The sequence below is a fragment of the Lolium rigidum genome, chromosome 3, assembly GCF_022539505.1.
Source record: "Lolium rigidum isolate FL_2022 chromosome 3, APGP_CSIRO_Lrig_0.1, whole genome shotgun sequence".
Taxonomy (NCBI): Eukaryota; Viridiplantae; Streptophyta; class Magnoliopsida; order Poales; family Poaceae; genus Lolium; species Lolium rigidum.
This window is the reverse complement of record NC_061510.1, coordinates 363,082,281-363,104,598: the sequence shown is the minus strand read 5'-3', so window position 1 is coordinate 363,104,598 and position 22,318 is coordinate 363,082,281. Positions and strand designations below refer to the sequence as shown.

Genomic DNA, 22,318 nt, shown 5'->3' with positions numbered 1-22,318 from the left:
ATATGAATCTTATTCTCCGGACCATTCCGGAACTCCTCGTGATGTCCGGGATCTCATCCGGGACTCCGAACAAATATTCGAACTCCATTCCATATTCAAGTACTACCATTTCAACATCCAACTTTAAGTGTGTCACCCTACGGTTCGTGAACTATGCGGACATGGTCGAGTGCTCACTCCGACCAATAACCAATAGCGGGATCTGGAGATCCATAATGACTCCCACATATTTAACGATGACTTTAGTGATCGAATGAACCATTCACATACAATACCAATTCCCTTTGTCACGCGATATTTTACTTGTCCGAGGTTTGATCTTCGGTATCACTCCATACCTTGTTCAACCTCGTCTCCTGACAAGTACTCTTTACTCGTACCGTGGTATGTGGTCTCTTATGAACTTATTCATATGCTTGCAAGACATTAGACGATATTCCACCGAGAGGGCCCAGAGTATATCTATCCGTCATTGGGATGGACAAATCCCACTGTTGATCCATATGCCTCAACTCATACTTTCCGGATACTTAATCCCACCTTTATAGCCACCCATTTACGCGAGTGGTGTTTGATGTAATCAAAGTACCTTTCCGGTATAAGTGATTTATATGATCTCATGGTCATAAGGACTAGGTAACTATGTATCGAAAGCTTATAGCAAATAACTTAATGACGAGATCTTATGCTACGCTTAATTTGGGTGTATCCATTACATCATTCATACAATGATATAACCTTGTTATTAATAACATCCAATGTTCATGATTATGAAACTAATCATCTATTAATCAACAAGCTAGTTAAGAGGCATACTAGGGACTCTTTGTTGTTTACATATCACACATGTATCAATGTTTCGGTTAATACAATTATAGCATGGTATATAAACATTTATCATAAACATAAAGATATATAATAACCACTTTTATTATTGCCTCTTGGGCATATCTCCAACAACATCTTCGTATTGGGAGCTCAGTATTGGAAACCGAAAGTTTTTTATTTTTTGAATGATGTCACGCTGAAAGTAGAATCATGTCGAGTTAATACAAGTTTTTTCGTGTCTACAGTTTTAGCTTTATTCGTTATAGATCTTAAAATTTCGTATGAAAAGTTATCACTCTCACAATGGAGTATTGTGTGTTAAGTGCAAATTTAACAAAAGAGATTGTGTGAGCGTCATTTTCTTAACACGGGTGTGGAAGTTGTGATTTTTTGATACATAGTTTAAGTTACCCTTTGGCCACAATTTCTCTATGCGATTTAATTTAGATGCATATTTTCCAATTCGTTGACTATGAAAGTACCGAAACAAGCACTTGTCCATAGTGGTACAAATTATTTTCAAGATCTTATTTTTATTTTTAAGTTCACATCGAGTTGCCCAATGAGACTTCACAAATTGAGAATGGGGAAGAGACCCAATGGTTAGCGTAGCAATGGCACACGAATTTTTAGAATTCTCACTAAGAACCGCTTCTATAAAAAATTGTCACCAAGGGCTGGCTTGGTCTTTATTTTAAACTTTAGAAATTATGCAAACGAATAAAGTGAGATAGTTCTAATTTGATGACCATCAAATTGACATAGAGTACTATTTTTGTGTAGAAGAAGATCGATCTCATTCATAGACCATAACCACTTCCCTTATTTTTATTATATATATATTTAAGGCTTCTACTAACAAAAGATTTATAGTATTTTTTCTCCATTTTGACATGTTTTGAGGGATAGTTTTTTTCTTCCTTTTTTACACATCCAGATGGATAGTTTGTTATATTTCTTTTATAAGTTTGGAGGACAATTTTTTTTTGCGAAACACAAAAGACGCTCACATATATGTACATAGATCCACCCCTATAAATGCACACATGCATCCTGTTCTATAAGCAACTCCGAACCGCGTCTAATAAAATGGTTTAACAGGTATTGAGATTAACAAAGTCACCATATTGATCTCGCTATCGACAAAAACATCGCCGAATATTCCACGCTTATAAGACATGATGGTCTTAGAATGCCACTGACATCCTAACCATTTAACCACAGTTCACAAATATAGGAGCAGTTTTAGTTGTTCTTGACCGGTTGGCGACAATGCAAGCAAAGCAAAAGCGTGCATCACTTGTCTCGCACTTCACTTCCCCATGTCCCATGTGTTCCCAGCGGCCGAGCCGGACCAGACCACCAACTCCAGTCAAGAGATCTCATCGCCACCTGTCCACCGAGGAGCGCAAATCCCACCGTTGCTTGCTAAACACCACCAAAGCCAAAAACCCGAACTGAGAAATCCGGCCACTTCCTTCCCCGTAGGCCGCAGCCGCCGCCGCGCCGCGATCACCCCTCCTCTCCGCCTCCAAGCTCCCGCGCCGGCCGACCATGGAGGACGCCTATGCCAAATCCGTCGCGGAGGTAAGGCACTGCTCCCACACCACCACTTGATCCCCCCTTCGCTGCCGCCGCCACCGTCTCTCACGGATCTGGTCGCCCCGCCCGTCCTCGCAGGTGCTCGAAGCGTTCGGCGTGGATCGGACCAAGGGCCTCTCCGACTCGCAGGTGCTGCTTCTGACTTCTGACTTCTGCGCCGTCCGCGCTGCGGATTTTTGGTCTGGGTTGGACTGATTTGGTCTCTGGCTTTTGTCTCGGCAGGTGGAGCAGCATGCGGTGCTCTACGGCAAAAACGGTGAGAAGCTTCGTGGTCTCCCATGCGTTCCTCAACAAGGAAATGTGGCGTGCATGAATTTGCTCTACGAGCTCTTTGTACCTCTAGAAAACTCATATACCTTCTAACCACTGAGATTATCCAGCACAACCGATTTAATACAGACATAGCAGTGACACAACTCACAGGTTTTAACTTCTCCAATGCCCGAATGAAACTTGAAACTCACTGTAATGCCGATTTAACTGGAGTGGTACAGCTCTCATTACTTGGAATTTAGTTCAGACACCTACTATTTTCTCAGTAAAACTTGAAACCTTCAACTGAGACCTCCACACAATTTTGAGGGCAGGCATATTATGTTTTCATCCGATTTTGCATTGCGCTCACCTACTTTGATTCTTCTTATCATTATTGTGGCCTCTAACCGAGTTCTGTGCTTTGTTATCGTGCATGGATTATGTTCAGAGCTGCCCCAAGAAGAAAGTAAGTTATCGGCTCTAACTTCTAATGTTTATTTATGTGCTGCAACACATTTCATGTTACCTGTATATACCTTTTTTTAAACTGTTTGCCATCAGAAATGTTGGTACTTGGTATTGCATTTTCTTTTTTATTATATAGGAGCACAAATGGCCAATAAACTTCTCTACAGAAAATATTCAGAATTTTATCTTCTAGTAAGCTTGACATAGCTCTGATATGTTATTCCATAATTGTACAGTCAACATATACCGTAACTGCACGCAATCCAAATAAGTTGTTTCCTGCTAGCCATACCCGCGAGTGCTGTTTTTTGTTATCATCTACTCTGCCTGAATATAAGTCCAAGTGCATCATGTATAAGAACAAATGATGCATGTAAACTAAGAGATAGTTACCAATATTACTAGCTAGAATTTTAATATGAATATAGATCGAAAATATTGTAATGGATGTATGCTTGATTTTCTCAAAGTACTTATTTAGTTGGACAACAATTTCGGAATTTTGGACTTATGTTATGAAAATGAGAGTATCATTGAACTGTACGTCTGGTAATTCTGATCTTAAAACGATTCTTTCTTGTTAAGGCAGTCGAAATGTTAAGGATAGTAGCATAATAGTATGTGTGTTAGGGGTATCTGCCGTATTGTAGTTTTGTGTACCTTTCAATCTGTTAACATGAAACTTCTGACCCAGGTACCCCCTTCTGGAAGTTAGTTTTGAAGCAGTTTGATGATTTACTTGTCAAAATACTGGTAGCAGCTGCTGTGGTATCCTTCCTTTTGGCTCGACTGAATGGGGAAACCGGATTAACAGCATTTTTGGAACCCTCTGTAAGTTGTACTGTTTGGTGGATATATGCTGTGTGGAAATGATGTGTGAAGTGCCACATGCAGGCAGTAACTAACAGGGTGGATTTTATTTGTATAGGTCATATTTATGATACTAGCAGCAAATGCAGCAGTTGGAGTGATCACAGAAACAAATGCTGAAAAAGCTCTCGAGGTTCTTTCTTCAAATAAGGCTCTATTGTTGTACCTAGTACTGCAGATCTGTTTTACTGCTGTTTGATATGTTTTTCTTTTTTGCACATGTTGCGACAAATTATGAGTGCCTTTAATCTTTTGGCTGCCCCTATGCTTTTTTGTTTTCCACTTTCCTTCAAACATCTACTCCCTCTGTTCCCTTCTAATTGACTCTAATTTAGTACAACTTTGTAAATTAGAGTCAATTAAAGGGAACGGAGGGAGCATATAACTTGAGTAGAACTGGAACTCGAAGTGCTTTAAAGACTGTTATCTAATCACTTGGATGCATATTTGTGTATACACCATGTTTATCCTGGTTATGTTCTCTTGTTTTCGTCTTCATTGTAGCTTGTTTCAGATATTTTAGAGCAACAGTAATGTCTTATTTGATTCATAGGAATTTCAGGATTTTTGGAGGATTCAAATCCTTAGGTTTTTTCCTCTATAGGTTGTTTGATTCTCAGGATTGGATCCATCTGGATTTCCATCCACTCAAATCTCATGTTACAGTTCGTTCGTTTTTCCTGTCATGTGTAGGGAATAGGAAGCAGGCTCTTTGGTCCTATTTTTTATTTTTCTATGCATTGCTAATCTTGTTACTTAACTTTATCTTACACTATGTAACCACAATTGGCATCAGAATGGCCAACTTTGATGACCATCCATAATGACCTGTTGATAAAAAACTCTGTAGGAATTGCGAGCATATCAAGCTGATGTTGCAACGGTACTGCGCAATGGTACTTAACTTTTCGAATTGATTGTTGCATCTCAATCGTGCAAGCATATTTCTGTGCAATTTTATTTTTGCTGTATTCCGACTGAACTTCTGCTAATTTGTGACCGAGTTGCATACTTGCATCTACTCATTTAGTTTTGAAATCTAACATATGCAATATAACCATTTCATTTGAAATATTTAAATTCAAAATAATCTACTTGCTGTGGCACTGTCATGGGAGGCACGAGCTGACATGTCATTGAGACATAAGCTGCAATTGGATTAAAGTTCCCCTGCAAACATCGGCGGCTTTGGTGCATTCTGTACTTGTATTGTGGTAGCAGCATGCTAAGCAGACTCTTGTACAAACCTTAGTTCCTTGCAGTTATTCGGTTTGCGCATACGTCTTGTACGCGCATATATATGTATCGACAATGTAGGAATTGGGCTTCGTTTTTAGCTTTTTTTTGCAATCAAACTGGTTTGGAAGACAACGAGTTCAAGCAAAAATGTTTTGGCTAAGAGCAACATATTCAATTCATACTTCCTTGCTTGAGAAGTGCTATTTTGTATCACCTTTAATCTCGTAAAGGTCCTTGTATCTGTATATGTGAAAATGAAGTTTTATCAGGATATTTGTGATTGGACTGATTTATCTTCACTTTAAAGACTCATTATTAAATATTCCTTATGTTCTTTTGATCATGGTTATTCATATGGCTGAGGCACTTGTCAATGATCAATTTGGTAGGTTGCTTTTCTATACTTCCAGCAACAGAACTTGTCCCTGGGGATATTGTAGAAGTGGGAGGTACTGTCCAATTCCTCCGAATATTTCCATTTAGTACCATGCTGAGTATGTTCCTGATGTAACTTGGTCATACCTTTTTTTATGGATAAGTTGGTTGCAAAGTTCCGGCTGACATGAGAATGGTTGAAATGCTAAGTCATCAATTGCGTGTTGACCAGGCGATTCTGACAGGTACTCTTAGTGTTGTCCCGTGCCATCTTTTTATTCGTCCTAATATGAACTGAAGTTTAATATGAGCAATTCATTGTGGCACTGTTGTTTTATGCAGAATGGATAATTTATGTCTTTTTTGATCCATGCATTGTTCTGGCAATGTAGCTATCAATTTAAACACTGTTAAATGCATGCTGTAAATCTATCAGAAGCTCTACTTGGTGTTTCTGAATCGTTTGTTTATTTTTTGGATTATTCTAGGGGAAAGCTGTTCAGTGGCTAAAGAGCTCGATTCAACTTCAGCAATGAATGCTGTCTACCAGGACAAAACAAACATTCTTTTCTCGGTAGGTGTATATGAAGCAAACTGTTGCACTCTGCATCTTGGTAGTCACAATCATGTATATTACATAGATTTGTCCTTTTGAGTGTTAAATGTAGGGGACAAATCAAGTAAACATGCATCTTTAAGTGAAAATATATGAACTCCCATGCGAACCATTAGATGAGAGATGAATGGATCAGATTTGGATGTTACTGAAAATGTTGGAGCCCGTGTGAGGCGGTTACCCAGAAAAATGTCCATCATACCTGTACTTGATATTTGCAGGGTTGCACTTACAGTTGGGTTCGCACTCCATGTTTTTCGCTGCGGAAACACTGCTCATACCTGTACAAATAATTGAAATCGGTGCTAGATATCTCTTGTCCTTTCTTATTATTAATGAGCATTTTAACACATATAGTAATTATATAAATCTTTATGAACTGCTCAAATTCCTGGATCAAATTTTAAATTACATCTATATGAACACATCCTCTTTTGAACTTTTGCTCATTGCAGCCATCCTCCAGTTGCTTGTTCTGAGGTTTGCATGCTGTCTGCTGTCTTTGCTTCCCAGGGCACTGTTGTTGTAGCTGGTAGAGCAAGATCTGTTGTTATTGGTGTTGGTTCTAGTACTGCAATGGGAAGTATACGTGATGCGATGCTGAGAACAGAGGATGTAAGTAATCGGCGGTTTGCCCCTCTTATGCATATTTTATGATAAAATGGACGAATTATGTTTCTCATTCAAATTATATGTAGTCACTTTAGGCATTTTGCTGCGTTGGTATTATTTTTCTTCTTAGAACTTTGGTTAATGGTGACATTACCCTGCTGCTTTATGTATAGTGATGATTCTAAGCATTGACAACATTCCAACTCACTTTCAGGAAGCAACTCCACTGAAGAAAAAACTGGATGAATTTGGTACCTTTTTGGCCAAGGTATCTGACCATGGGGTTTTCAATACATATGAGTAGTTTTCTTTCCAAAATCAAGGGAAAATATTGCCTGAAATATTATGACTGAAGCGAATTGATGGAAACATTTATTGGATTGAAGGCTTCTCAATGAAAACTAACAAAAACTGAATTGGGTTCCTTTTGTTCAAGGGCCTTAGTGGCTTGCTATATCCATTTTTTTCTGGTAATATAACAATAACATTGTACTCCCTCCTTGCCAAAATGTAGTGCATATAAGAATTTTTAAAAGTCAAACGATGTAAAGTTTGAGCAAGTATGTAGAAAAAATCATCAACATCTAGAATGCCAAATCAATACCATTAGATTCATCATGGTGTATATTTTCATTTGGTATCCATTTGGTGTTGTAGATATAGATGTTTTTCTCAATAAACTTGGGTCAAAGTTGATGAGGTTTGACTTTTAAAACAACTCATGCACTATATTATGGCAAGGAGGCAGTAATATTTTAGTTTGCTCCTACTTATTTACTCCCCCTGTCCCAAAATGTAAGGCATCTAAGGATTAGTCAAAAGTCAAATCTTACTAACTTTGACCAAATATTTAGTAAAAAATATTTACATCCACAATATCGGATGAACACATTAAGAATGAATCTATTGATATTGATTCAGTATTGTAAATGTTCATATTATTGTGTATAAACTTAGTCAAAGTTTTAAAACGTTGACTTTTGACTAATCCTTAGGCCCCTTGCATTTTGGGATGGAGGGAGTATGTAGCTTTTCTATTTTTACACTGACTAGCGGAAAGTCATAGAGAGGAATAATTGTCTATTTTAAAACAAACGCTAACACAGATTAGAAGTTAATCAGTACAAAGCTTTGAACACAAGTGATATTAGTGTATCTTATGAATATATTACATGTAACAATGCGAAAATTATTGCAATGGCACAAATGATGAATGGCATATAAGTTGTGGCCGTGAATCACAGTTGTTGTTTCAGGATACTTCTTTGAGGCTTCATCAGATTATGTTTTTTCTTTTCAGGTGATAGCAGGGATCTGTATTCTTGTTTGGGTTGTAAATATTGGCCATTTCCGTGATCCTTCTCATGGTGGTTTTCTTAGGGGTGCCATTCATTATTTTAAGGTATATCACTGTTCCTGTTCTGTTTGAATGTATATTTCCTAGCATTCGTTCATTTTAGGTTGACCAGCAGTCCGTTATATATTATCTCCTTTTTACATCGTGAGAGTTGACAAATATTTCTGTAAAACAATCAGCAGAAATTTGGTCGTTGAGTGTTAAGACGAAGTGCAGAATTTGGTATAGTTGGTTCTCTTTTCTAGACTGCATCTGCATGACCTAGTAGTGGTGGTCTTCTGACTTGATTATTATTGAGAAACCTCATCTTTCATGGAAGCTACATCCACACAAATTAGCCTTAGTTTGTTGTTGTGATCTACACTTACATACACGTGTAGAATGGCATTGTTTAGTCATGTGTGCAGGCAATTTCATGATCTTGCCTGGTATGGTCTATGCCTTGTAACTGGATTGCTTAGATATGGTTGATGCTAGCAAATTTGGTTTCATTTCATGTCAAGTTGACTGACTTAAAATCTTAAATGTGATCCTTGTTCGTATAATTATGTTTAATCATGTCCATTAAGTCCACCTACCTACATGCTTTAGTACAGACCTGTCAATAGTCTACCTTCATTTAGGCATTTCTGTTTCTACTACTTCCAACTGCTTTTAGACCTATGACCTATGAACTTCCCATTAAATATAGATTGTTCTACAACCCTGAAGCTTATTTACTCATTCCTTTGTGTCGTAGTTATACCATGGCATAGTAAATGTTCACGTTATCACCGTTAAATGAAGCTGTACCACATACTGAGAGAAAAAATGGAATAGTGATGGGCTGTATTACTTGGTACTTTCATGTACCTGAAGCTAGAATGAGCTGTACTTACAATTGGAGGGATTAGTTGAGTTTGGTACTTCCACCTTGGTGACTAGTTATACTGCTTGCCTTTAACCATTGTTAAGTATCGTGCCCAACTTTAATTTCCGGAAAATATACACGCTCTACACTTACACTTTCTTTTGATAGGTTGCTGTTGCCCTTGCTGTCGCAGCCATTCCAGAAGGTCTCCCAGCTGTAGTAACAACGTGAGTTTCCATACATACAATTTATAGATTTCCAGTAGTCCCAAGTAAATCTTGTTATGGGATCCAGTTAAACTATCAATATAAAGTACTATCTAAATTCAAGCAGTTAATGCAAGGTATAATTATTGTTTCTAGATTAATGATTTGTTGCTATGTTATGATGTTTCTCAGTCAGTTATTAGTAAAGCAGGATATGGAGTCATCTTAAAATGGGAAGCGTGAGAGTTCGGAAGTTTGAAGGAGTGTAGGGCACGCCCATAGTAGCCGGAAACATGGAATGATGCTGCATCCCCTGACCAAGGATCATCCACCCTGATCAAGGGTTGGGGCCGAGGTCCGGGATGACACGTGTCGTTGGCCATAACGTGACCCAAGTCACCAGGTTCGCTAAACCTGCCAAATGGTCTCGGCTGCGCCAGCTTCTGTAGGCAGCCGATGGCCGCATAGCAGCCGGAGGTCGGAGGCGACACGCTGATGATTTTCTCGAGAGCTTGTGCGCCATAGGTAGCCGATGACAAGCATCCAGGCCCGGTGGCATGTCTGGGGAAACCTGGCCGGAAAATCAAGTTGACGTACAGGTTCATGGTTTGGGCAGACACCGACTGGGTCTCAGATTGTTGTGGGCTATGACTAGATGTGACCCATCTACTCCAGTCGTATGGTGTTGCTATCGTCCCAAAATTTCTGGGTCGTGTTCTGCCGATCGATCAGGTCCGTTGAGAGATGTATGTCCTCGTCGATCCCATTTTTTCCACCCGGCGATTCTCAACCCTCATTCCTGTCCCTCGACCCAACCAGTCCGGAAACATGTCAACTATGGGCACACCTTATAAATCATGTTTAAACAAGTGCGAAGTAGCTAAGCTTTGGAGGTTTGTACATTGTAATATAACGAAATCCCTTTGTCTCTATTAGCTACTTAACAAATTTCGTTTCCTTGTATATGCTGTGAACAATTTCTACCACTTTCTACAAAATTAGTCAATTCTACCTGACTGACTTTTCGAGGAGAGGGGGAGAATCGGTTGTGTGCAGCCTTGTCAGCCATGACTCCGGTTAAAAACATCAGAACATATGCTGTGCATTACCAATCCTATCCTCCGTCTCGATGTTTAAGTTTTTTGTTCATTTTATGCTCAAGTTCATTGGTTTGCGTTGTTCCTTCCTGAAGTGAATGTAACATATCATTGATCTGTTTTTGCTTATAGGTGCTTAGCTCTTGGTACCAAGAGAATGGCTCGCTTGAATGCAATTGTCAGGTCTTTACCCTCTGTGGAGACACTAGGATGCACAACAGTCATTTGCAGTGACAAAACTGGTACTCTTACAACAAACATGATGTCTGTGTCTAAGGTGAATATTCCAGTTTACAACATCAAATATCATTTAGGTGGCCTTTTTCATTTTATTTTCCTTTATTATGGCATAAAATCGCAGTAGTGTTTTACTAAAATGCTATATACATTGAAGGTCAAAGTCTGTTAAACTCGGTAAAAACTGTAAATGGAGGCCGAGCTACATGCAGCTCTTTATTAAAAAAAATCCAAAATTATATTTTACAGTTTCAAAAAAATCTGAAAAATCCTAGATGTAGCCAATGATGTATGCTACGAACATGCAAAATCTCAATGTGAAATTCTTTGTATTCTAGGATACAGAAAAATGACAAAATCTGGCAAGTTTTGTAGTTTTGAAATGTGCACTATTCACTATACTCAGATCCACACATTTTTCATTTCTGTGTAGCCTGAAATACAAAGACTTTCACATTGAGATTTTGCATTTTTGTAGATTTCATCATTGGCTACATCCAGGAACTTTTTTTCAGATTTTTCTGAAATTTAAAATTATGATTTCGATTTTTTTAAAAATAAAGGGCTACATGTAGCTCGGCCTCCATTTGTCCACTCGCGCTTCGGCCAATATATTATTTTCACCCATAACTAAGAAGTATTTTTAATATCGCAGGTATGCGTTGTGCGGTCTGTGCACCAGAGACCAATAACTGACGAGTATTCTATTAGTGGAACAACATTTGCTCCTGATGGGTTTATATATGATGCCAGTAAATTGCAGGTATAAAGATGTTTTTCACAGTTTTCATTAATTTGTGGATCATTATAGTGCAGCAGCCTAAACACTGTAATTTCATGTGGCTAACAGTTTAAAGTTATGCTTTATTGACTGCAGTATGATAACACATTTCCTAAACGATACCAACTCGTACAGCCCATGCCATCTGACCAAGATTATCACTATTCACTAGTCTTGTACTCATTGCTCTGCTAACTTCAGCTTTACCAGTGTGTCTTGCAGTAGAGTAGAACAACAGATTATGATGGTTCATAGGATATGAACAGTAGACATAGCCTTCTAAAGGCTGAGTTAGGATGCAAACTTTGACTGAGATTTATGCAACACCTGTACACCCATTGAGGCAAGTGTTAGGGCCAGTGTAGATGGATTAATCGTGTGAGCAGCTGTTTCAGTATACTAAGGGAACTGGGGAACCCTTCGGGTTATTTATTGAGTGATCCACGATGTCCCTTAGTTACTGCTGCAAACATTGATATGTACCATTTGGCTTGAGGAATTAACTTTTGAGGGGATTCTCATTTGCTGCAGCTGGAGTTTCCTCCTCAATCCCCATGTCTTCTTCATATAGCCATGTGTTCAGCTCTTTGCAATGAGTCCACTTTACAGTACAATCCTGATAAAAAATGTTATGAGAAAATTGGGGAGTCCACTGAAGTTGCTCTGCGTGTGCTGGTGGAGAAGGTCAGTTGTTAGCTATGGAATTGACTTACCAGTGCATTTTTGATTGCTTTCATAGAAAATGTCAATCTCAATTTCATGTTAATTTTTATTGCTTAGGTTGGTCTTCCTGGTTTTGATTCAATGCCTTCAGCTCTGAACATGCTAACAAAGCATGAGCGTGCATCGTACTGCAACCATTACTGGGAAAATCAGTTCAGAAAGGTTATATTCCTCTACTTGCTTGCATTGATTTATTGTTCTTCTTTTCTGTGGCTTGTATTTGCAGTTCTTTTAAGAGTGGCATCCCCCTCCACTCCTCTCCCCTCCCCTTGTCCATTACTCCATTTTCAACGGAGCTTCCTTCATTGTGGAGTTATTTTGCTAGCACACATAGGCATTAGAAACATTATCCTTGTATAACTGGACAAAGTACTGTAAGGTCAGCTGTTGTATGGAAATTGCTGTTCTGGTGAATAGATGTTCCATCCTCCATCGTGCATAGTCTCATTCCGAACTGAACATGCACAGTTTCCCACATGACACATGCATACCTATCTTGTGATTTTGTGGATTGTGATGCCATTTGCACTATTGCCATCCTTAATTGTATCAGGCAGCAATACTGTTTAGTTACTAAAAAAATACATTTCTGATACTTTATGCAACTACACAAGTACTTCCAAAATTCTTAAAGTATCAGGAGATATACTGGAAGGTTCCAACTGTTTAGGTACCTATTTGTGTAACTATTAAGTGTTAAGTTATTCATCTTAAGGCACTATTTTAGTTAAACTGCAGTTGGCACGGATAAATATTTGCACACACTTTGACTATACTTCCTATCTGCGAGAAATACCATTTTCTGTATGCTGTATTTTCTGACAACCTGTGGCTTATTTAGTTTATCTTGTGATTCCATTTCTTCAGATTTGTAGTATGAAAGCTCTTATGGTTTTAAATTTTTTCTGATTTATTCTTTAGATATCAGTTCTAGACTTTTCCAGAGATCGCAAAATGATGAGCGTCCTTTGCAGTCGAAAACGACAGGAGATTATGTTTTCAAAAGGTGCCCCTGAAAGTGTAATGGCCAGATGCACACATATATTGTGCAATGATGATGGTTCTTCTGTACCATTGACTATGGACATACGCAATGAGCTGGAATCTAGATTTCAAAGGTTAGCATCCTCTGCAGCCCAAAACGGCAAGAGATTATGTTTTCAGAAGGTGCCCCTTAAAGTGTAAAGGCTAGATGCACACATATTTAATTTGTAGGTTCATGTGGGTATGTTTCTTGATGGATGTGAATATATTAGTTGAATACTCACTTCATAGAGGCAGATTTAACAATAGAACTGAATATATTTCTGACGCCATTTGACCTCAATAATTTTGATCAATTCCTGCCTCTGAGTTAGAACATGGCAATATTATCATTACTAATGATTTTGTTAATTTTTCCAAATATACTCTTAAATTCTTTTTTACATTGAATTTTGTAGTTGATTATGTCTAATAATCTCCGAATATTCCAGTTTTGCAGGAAAAGACACCCTGCGGTGCTTAGCATTAGCTTTAAAACGAATGCCAGAAGGCCAACAAAGTCTTTCCTATGACGATGAGGCAAATCTCACATTTATTGGATTGGTATGCTTTGTCACTCCTGCTGGTTCTGCTGTTACTATTTTAATAGTCTTGTACATTTTTCGTTTTGTGCTTCGCTTTTGCAGTAAGGCATCGATTTATGTTAGTTAAGATAATGTAGACATTAATATTGACTATATGTTCATTTGCTATTGGTTTAGGTTGGGATGCTGGACCCTCCAAGAGAAGAAGTTCGTAGTGCGATCCAGTCTTGTATGTCTGCAGGGATTCGTGTTATTGTTGTTACTGGGGATAACAAGGTTCGTGAACTTACTGGTTTATCATTGCTCTGAGATGATCTTTTGCTACTGGCGAGAAAATAAATATGTGCTATTATAGTCCACTGCAGAATCTCTGTGTAGGCAAATTGGGGCCTTTGAGCATTTAGATGATTTTACGGGGTATTCATATACAGCATCAGAATTTGAAGGGCTTCCTCCTTTGGAAAGGGCGAATGCATTGCGAAGGATGGTTCTGTTCTCCAGGTGATTTTTTTTCTTCGAGAAAACACAAAAAGCCTTTGTGTTTCATTTCATTGAAAAGATAGAAGGGGACTTAGCTATTACCCCCTTCAAAATCTCCAGATGATTTGAGCAAAATTTAGGACTTAGCTACCCCATTGCCGAATGGCTAATGACATCCCAGTTTCTCTTGTAATCAGCTCCATGGACATAAAGTTTATAATGCAAAATGCTAGAGCATTATTCTACTGGATGAAAAATGTTCTATTAATTGTCCAGGTCACCCAGTTCATTGCTGATGAAGTAGCTCTAGTGATTCACACAGCTAGTGCTGCTATAAATGGTCATAAGTTCATCCAGTGACTGAGATAGGAGTTTTCTAGTGTGTTTCCTACTAGATTTGTTCTAGTATCGTGTGCATTGTTACTTCTTATATAGCTCAGAAGAATAATATGGCATCGACAATCACAATTTGAAATAGTAATTATGACAACCTAGTGGTGTGGAACATAATATATGCCAACGTACCTATGTGTCAAGTGCCTACATGGGGCTTCGTGATAAATCAGACAAAAAGTTCCTAAAATGATTGTACCATCAACAGATGTATGGCTTAATCACCGCTCTTCCAGTTTTGTACTCGTGACTTCCTTTTTGTATCTGAGAAGTTTTACTGGATGATGCAGAGTGGAACCTTCTCATAAAAAGATCCTCATTGAAGCCTTGCAATCACAGAATGAAGTGGTAAGCTTCTAAATTTATGAACAAATTCTACCTGTTGATAAAGTTCTCCACTGGGCTTCAGTAGCTTTATGATAAATTTTCAATTGCCATGTAATTGGTTATGGCAATTTATGCTTCACTTCCCCCTCTTCATGCAATAATCCAGTTTACACAATAGCCATGTTCGTTTCACATGCAAGGTTGCAATGACTGGTGATGGCGTCAATGATGCACCTGCTCTGAAGAAAGCAGATATAGGAATAGCAATGGGTTCAGGAACTGCTGTTGCAAAGGTATTGCTTTTCTTGAAGTAAAGAGGGACATTAGTAATCATTATCTTGAGCTTTTTTTAGCAAATATCTTGAGCCTTTTTTTCCTTTTAACGATATCTTCAGCCATTTCATTTATTCATTTTTTTAAAGTTGCTGTTACCGTCGTTTTGGATTTTCTAAACATATGTTTACCTTTCTATTTCAGAGTGCTTCAGACATGGTATTGGCTGATGACAACTTTGCTACAATTGTTGCAGTAAGATTAAGTTCTCATGATTGACATACAAATAATACATAACCATTGGATCTTATTATGCTCTTTGTGTACTTAAACATTTGATTATTGTTTATTCATAGGCTGTTGCAGAGGGGAGGGCCATTTATAACAACACCAAGCAGTTTATTCGGTACATGATTTCATCAAATATTGGGGAGGTAGTTTGTATTTTTGTGGCTGCAGTGCTTGGGATGCCTGACACACTTGTACCTGTAAGTCAAAACTCCTTAGGTTCTATGCTTCTTGAGATGAGATACATCAACTTATGTTATTAGTTGAATTAGTAACTAGTATTCAATCACATTCTTTGCTTTGAATTAATGTGGCAACAAATAGAGTCATATGTATCATGTTTACCTTGCCATTAAATTTTCTCCCCTGTGTACTACTGTACTTGCTAACATAATTTTTCTTAACATCCATCACATTCATATTTGTGGAGCTTGCTGATTTTTAATTGGATGGAAAATCTGTTTACCTCTCTACTCACCACTTTGTAGGTCCAGCTACTCTGGGTAAACCTTGTTACTGACGGGTTGCCTGCAACTGCAATTGGTTTTAACAAGCCTGATGGCAACATCATGACAGTTAAGCCCCGTAAGGTAACTGAAAATTGTAATGTATCCGATGAAAGGGAACTTTCCATCTTATTCATTAACAGTGATTAGTACTTTTTCAATATTCATGTTGGTGCATTGTTGTTCAATTTATTTGTATAAACTAATGTACATTTTAGTTTATCCCCGTCATTACTTTAATGAGTATGATGACTTCAGTTAAAAGTTGTTCATCAGTTGACTGTTGGTATAGTGAGTAATTCATCTATAGTGAGTAATTCATGTTGGTGCATTGTTGTTCAATTTATTTGTATAAACTAATGTACATTTTAGTTTATCCCCGTCATTACTTTAATGAGTATGCTGACTTCAGTTAAAAGTTGTTCATCAGTTGACTGTTGGTATAGTGAGTAATTCATCTATGACCATGTAGCTTTTCTGGAGATGGAAATTCTGAATCTTCTATCAACTGTGACATAGAGAAAGTCCACAATATAATGGACTTATGGAAACCTCACTTTTCACGAGTAAAAATCTTTTGGCACAGGGATATTGCTAAGTGCTGGATGTTGCAGTTCATCAAATCGCTTTCTGTTCATTTTGCATGCACATTATGCTCTATGTCATGTGTACATTGGGTTCCTTGTTGCGTCCATTAGAACTGTTGACTTGTTTCCTTTTAATTACTGTGTGGTTTTAAGTTCTAGGTATTGGTCAAAAAGTAATTAAAAGGAAACCACACAGTACTAGGTGGGCCAGTTCAAGTGGTAGCTATGATTTATCTTTTGTAGACTGATTAATTGAAATGCTCTCTTCTGCTGCATGTTTGAATTGTAGGTGAACGAAGCTGTAGTTAGTGGATGGCTCTTTTTCCGCTATTTGGTCATTGGTGGTATGCACTTGCTACCTCTATGTAGTATCTACTTGTTGTTAGCTCTGCTTTTGAAAAATATTGTTACACTTGCTTCCATCTTTTTCCTTATAATAGTTTTGTTTATGCAGCTTACGTTGGTCTTGCTACTATAGCGGGGTTCGTTTGGTGGTTTGTTTATTCTGAAAATGGTCCTAGGTTGCCATACTCTGAGTTGGTAAGTTGGGGATCTGAAATTCTTTCTAGTTTTTGCTCTGTTACTTTTTGGTCCTTATTGGAGATTCTCAAAGCTCTGTAATACCTGCACATGATAAGGGTTACAATAAAAATAATACTTTTGTACACCCACGCATGGGTGTGGGTGTTTTCGTCACCGTTCATTTATTCCTCGAGATTCGTGCCCACCATAGTATATGAAAAGATTCCTTTCTCTCTCCTCTTTTTATCCGAATCTCAAAGCACAATGAACGGTGACGGAAACACCCACACCCATGCGTGGGTGTACAAAACCCACACCCGTTACAATAAACCTCATAGGTTTATACCTAAAATAATATTCATCTAGATTATCATATGTCTCTGCTGTTGGCAGTGGCACTGCTTGCCTATCTCATTGGGTTGCATTTTCCAGGAGATATTGATCCCACATGTTTGAGTGAGTCTTGCCAAGAAACCTTATTATTTCCTTGTCAAATGGAAAACATTATTTTTTTTTCGAGAAAACGCAAAGGACTCTTTGCGTTTCATTTCATTGAAAAGATAGAAGAAGTTTACAAGCCTCCTAGGAGGTGTTACAGGGGTTTATTACAGCTAGGACATCAGTGCACATCCCAAGTCGTCGGTAACACTACCCTTAGACCCTTAGCACCAGCCCTAGCCCACTGTACTGCCTCCTCTAGGATGTCATGTACCAAGCCATAGATCGATGGCCGGCTCCTGTAAAAAACGCAAGCATTGCGGTGTTTCCAGATGAGCCATGGCGTGAGTAGGGTGATGGAGTCCATGTGCGATATTGATCCCACATGTTTGAGTGAGTCTTGCCAAGAAACCTTATTATTTCCTTGTCAAATGGAAAACATTATGAACTGATGTGTATTAAAACAGCTGGTTGATGGTTCAGGATTGACCATGACCATATCTTGGCAACATGCTCAAATTAGCTTATACAAAGATATACCCTTTGGTGGGCCGATGGATGGACAGATAATGAAGTTTCAAATTTCCAATTCATATGGTTGTTTGGATGTACCCATGTATTAAAGAAAATCGCTTATATTCCATATAAAAACGTTCTGGCTCACAGCCAGTGCCTGTTAGGAATGGGTTTTCTCCTTGGTAGCTTTTATTTTAAAGTCGTGCATGTACTTTGAATTTGGTTTGTTCCTCCTGGTTTATCGACTGATCAAAATTTTAAAGAGAACAAACTTTGATCCGACTTCAGGATGGTACATTGCCTCTGGATCTCACTGTGGTTATCGAGATATTTGCCACCACAGAATGGTCGTTCACTTGCATATTAGCATAGCTCAATTTACTAAACGTTAAATAAATCATTAATACTATATGCTTCCTCTCCCTCTTCATGCCTGCTTGACAATATTTCTTATTGTCTATCATCCCTTCTTTGTTCTTGTTTGCAGTTCCTTATCGTGTCTCTTATTCAAACGTTACTGGTTCTGTAACTTTTGAATATCTTTCTTTTCCTATCGCAGGTCAATTTTGATTCATGTTCAACCAGGCAAACTTCCTATCCATGCAGCATCTTTGAGGATCGTCATCCATCAACTGTTTCAATGACTGTTCTTGTTGTAGTTGAGATGTTCAATGCCTTGAATAACCTAAGTGAAAATCAATCTCTCCTGTAAGATCCTTCTTCCCTCATCTGTATCACTATTTTGAACCTAAGGTTTACCCAATAGCCATACTTCCATCTACTAGTTGTAATGTGCCGGCAACAATTAGCTTTCATTAGTGATTTTGGTTCTTTTTGTGTCTGTTTCTCTTTGATTGACTTGCGAGTCAGCAATTATAATTATTCTAGTAAGTTGTCGAAGGTAATCCTATTCCTAGATATATGCTTAACCTGTTTAGCAATCCAATGTCCCAGCTAATAGCCACACCAATATAATAGGTTTCTGTTAAATTTGGAACATAAAAAGGAAATATATTTGTGCTATTTCTTTGCTTAGGCGCCACACCAATAGATTTCTCTGAATTTTGAAACGTAAAAAAGAAATTCATGTATTTTATTTCTTCCCTTAGGTTACATTTGAGAATCTCCATTTTAGGTGGCCTGTGTACCTTATATTGTGGCTTACTACGTATTCTTAAACGTCATTTTTTTCCTCTCCCACAAACCATTCAAAACCCATCTAGAAAGCTTGCTTGTCACATTGTGGCTTATTACATAATCTATTGATGCATTGACTATGGAGACAAAACATGCTACAGTACTTGTTTTTGTTTGGACCCCATAATTACGTTGGTAGAGAAGTAGTGAAAATGGTGACGATGAACTAGTTATTGCTCTCTCCGTCCCAGTTTATAAGGCGCCCACACATTTTGAGTAGGAACATCAGTTTGACCAATGAAATGTGGGTTATGTGCCACAAAAATCACAACAAATGTACTACTCCCTCCATCCCTAAAAAAACTGCTCAACTTTGTCTAGATACGGAGGTATAGACACGTTTTAGTTATAGATACATCCATATCTAGAAGAAGTTGAGCAGCTTTTGTTGGAACGGAGGGAGTATCAAATTCACGTTTGGAAGAAGTTTCCAATGGTGTAATTTTTATGTCCCATGCCTCATACATTATTGGTTAATTGATGGTCAAAGTTAAATCTCGAAAATACAGGGAGCCTTATAAAGTTGGATGGACGAAGTGAAGCATGCATGAAATTAATGTATGCGGAAATATAGATGGATGTCAATACATTTCAAATAAATGGTGGCCCCTTAGTTGGCACCCGGCAGTAAGGCTGGTAACCACCAGTTAATGGCTGAGATATTTTACAGTTTGTAGTGCTCCGAAAAGCTTGTGGCACCTGCAAAATATTTGTTTACTAATTCTGGCCTAGTGGCACTGTCCTGCCCTTTGGCCTGTATCCTTAATGTAGGACACATGTTGAATATATAAATTAGCACATAACCTGAAATGATTTTCTGCACTTCTCTTTCAACAGTGTCATTCACCCATGGAGTAACCTATGGCTAGTTGGGTCAATCATTCTGACAATGCTTCTTCACATATCAGTCTTGTATATGGAACCCCTGTCAGCTCTTTTCTCAGTAAGTCACCGATCTTCACTTTTGTGCAGTTGTGTACCCGCACTATGCAGTTAGTCATATGGTCATTTGCTCTTTATAGTAAGCTTATAGTAATTCCCCAGGAAGTCTTAGTAAATGGTGGCTTACTTGTGCAGGTATCTCCATTATCTTGGGCCGAGTGGAAAGTTGTTCTTTATCTGTCATTTCCGGTTAGTATTTTTTTCAACCTTGACTTGCCATGTTATTCAAATATCTGGTGAATCTAGTCTTCACATATAAGAAAATGGCACACAGGAATTCCGCATGTACTTAAGTTTTTAAAGCAGTGGCTAGTTAGTTAAGAACTTGACATTTGTTTTAGCTTTTCCTTCATCACGATTTGATGAAGTAATTTTATATAATTATTAGGTAATCTTGATTGATGAGGTGTTGAAATTTTTCTCAAGAAGCTCTAGAGGTATGTTCTCTAACTGCACATTTTCCTTGAAACTTTTAGTTTTCCTGCAAATGCTTCACCAGTTATATTGTTTTAGTTAGCCATAGCTGATAATTTTATTATTCTCAGCGTGGAGATACCCTTCACGGTTATGGAGGCGTGAAGTACTTCCAAAAGAAGCTCGGGATAATTAATTTTACGAGTCGGCAAACTGCTTGATACACTAGAAGCTCGACCTTGGTTGCGGCAAAACTGATCTAGGCTAATTGTAGAAAATCTGTATACCTCTTTCTATGGATTATGTCAAACAGCGATTAGCAGGGAACTATATAATTTTAATGTATGAAAAGATGAGTTGAGAGCAGTTTTGGATGTATGTTGTACGATCGAGTTATACATAGTCAGAATGTTCAGACTTGTAATGGAAACTTAACCTTTTATTTTTGGGTTTCCCTCCGTTTTTACATAGTATAAGGCCATAAACTCACATTCTGGATACTAAGGAAACACAGCCAACTAATAAATAGCAAACTTGTTTATGTTGAAATGCTCTCGTATTTTGGGCTTATAAATGAAACGGAGGCAAAAGCTTTGCCCTATCCATTAATTAAGCAGAAAGTGCGTAGTTTTTAGGAGAAAACCATGCGAAAACTATACAAAGACACCACGGGGCCAAGCCCACACTCGCCACGCCACAATGACAAACCCACTCAAACCCACTACTAATACAAGCGGACGATGACACACTCGCCAAGACTAGCTTGCCATCCAACCAAATTGGAGAGAAGACGCCGTACCTACTATGGGAGGAGCAGACACGGGACACTCCAACATAGCTGAAGACGAACCTCTCACAGAACTGCGCCAAAACGACCTTGTCGCCCTCGCGACACAAAGTCGATGTCCTCAACACTGCCAAGACGACGAACATTCGGAGCCGCCGCTCCGACATACCGCTGCTCCGTCGTGCCTGCACGTCCACCAAGACCACCACCACCTTCGGGGCCGCCGCCCCGGCGTACCACCGCTCGCTCTCGAGCTGCAACGCCGCACGAATCGTCCACCCGCAACCCAAGTTGCACAGGGCAAACGGCCGCGGACCATGGGCATCACACCAACTCATCCGGGGCCGCCGCCCGCGCATAACGTCCGACCGTCCCCACCAGGACGCATCAGACCGAGCCGACTGCCCTGCCGCCCACACGGCCAGGGTCGCCACCCAAGCCGTGGCAAGCCACATCCCCGCACCATAGAGATGTTGCCGCACCGCCTTCCGGGGCCGCCGCCCCGGCTCACAGCCACCTACCCGAGGCCGCCGCCTCGGCATCCTCCAACGCAGACGGCAATGCAACGCAGCCCGGCAAACAAGCCACCCTCGCCGAGTGAAGGTCATGCGCTCCAAAGACGACGCCTCCAAGAAGGGAAGCGACGAGATCGCCGCCGTCGCCCGCTCCGGCCGAGGCAAGAGCTTGGGTTTTCACCCGGAGAGCACGAAACCTTGAAGCTAGGAGAGGTAGGAGCTCCACAACGATGCCTTCAAGAAGGGGAACGGCGCCTCGGGGCGTCGCCATCGCCGGCACCGACCTAGTCGGGCTGAGCTTTCACCCGGAGCAAGCCCCCTCCCGTCGAGGCCTCCTACACCGGCAGGACAGCCATGGCCAGCCCGCATACCAATGCCGTCGACCACCTCGCCCACCAACACACCGCCGCTGCCCGGGGCAGCCGCCCCGGCACCCCACCAGAACCCTT

At 39.4% G+C, this 22,318-nt stretch overlaps 1 protein-coding gene across 1 annotated transcript; it reads left to right on the top strand.

Annotated features, from left to right (window-relative positions):
- The first annotated feature begins 2,344 nt into the window (after positions 1 to 2,344).
- LOC124704180 (calcium-transporting ATPase 3, endoplasmic reticulum-type) lies at positions 2,345 to 21,011 on the top strand. The gene is made up of 34 exons (XM_047236418.1): positions 2,345 to 2,415; positions 2,509 to 2,559; positions 2,653 to 2,686; positions 3,134 to 3,151; positions 3,848 to 3,984; positions 4,082 to 4,156; positions 4,874 to 4,919; positions 5,652 to 5,711; positions 5,802 to 5,882; positions 6,126 to 6,211; positions 6,767 to 6,868; positions 7,080 to 7,133; positions 8,166 to 8,267; positions 9,241 to 9,299; positions 10,508 to 10,652; positions 11,268 to 11,375; positions 11,925 to 12,077; positions 12,174 to 12,278; positions 13,038 to 13,234; positions 13,592 to 13,703; positions 13,862 to 13,960; positions 14,040 to 14,185; positions 14,848 to 14,905; positions 15,085 to 15,177; positions 15,362 to 15,412; positions 15,514 to 15,645; positions 15,934 to 16,035; positions 16,828 to 16,882; positions 16,993 to 17,078; positions 18,574 to 18,722; positions 20,049 to 20,154; positions 20,289 to 20,342; positions 20,542 to 20,590; positions 20,699 to 21,011. The coding sequence occupies exons 1-34, from the start codon at positions 2,383 to 2,385 to the stop codon at positions 20,761 to 20,763; spliced, it is 3,003 nt and encodes a 1,000-aa protein (XP_047092374.1). The 5' UTR covers positions 2,345 to 2,382; the 3' UTR covers positions 20,764 to 21,011.
- The last annotated feature ends 1,307 nt before the right edge of the window (positions 21,012 to 22,318 follow it).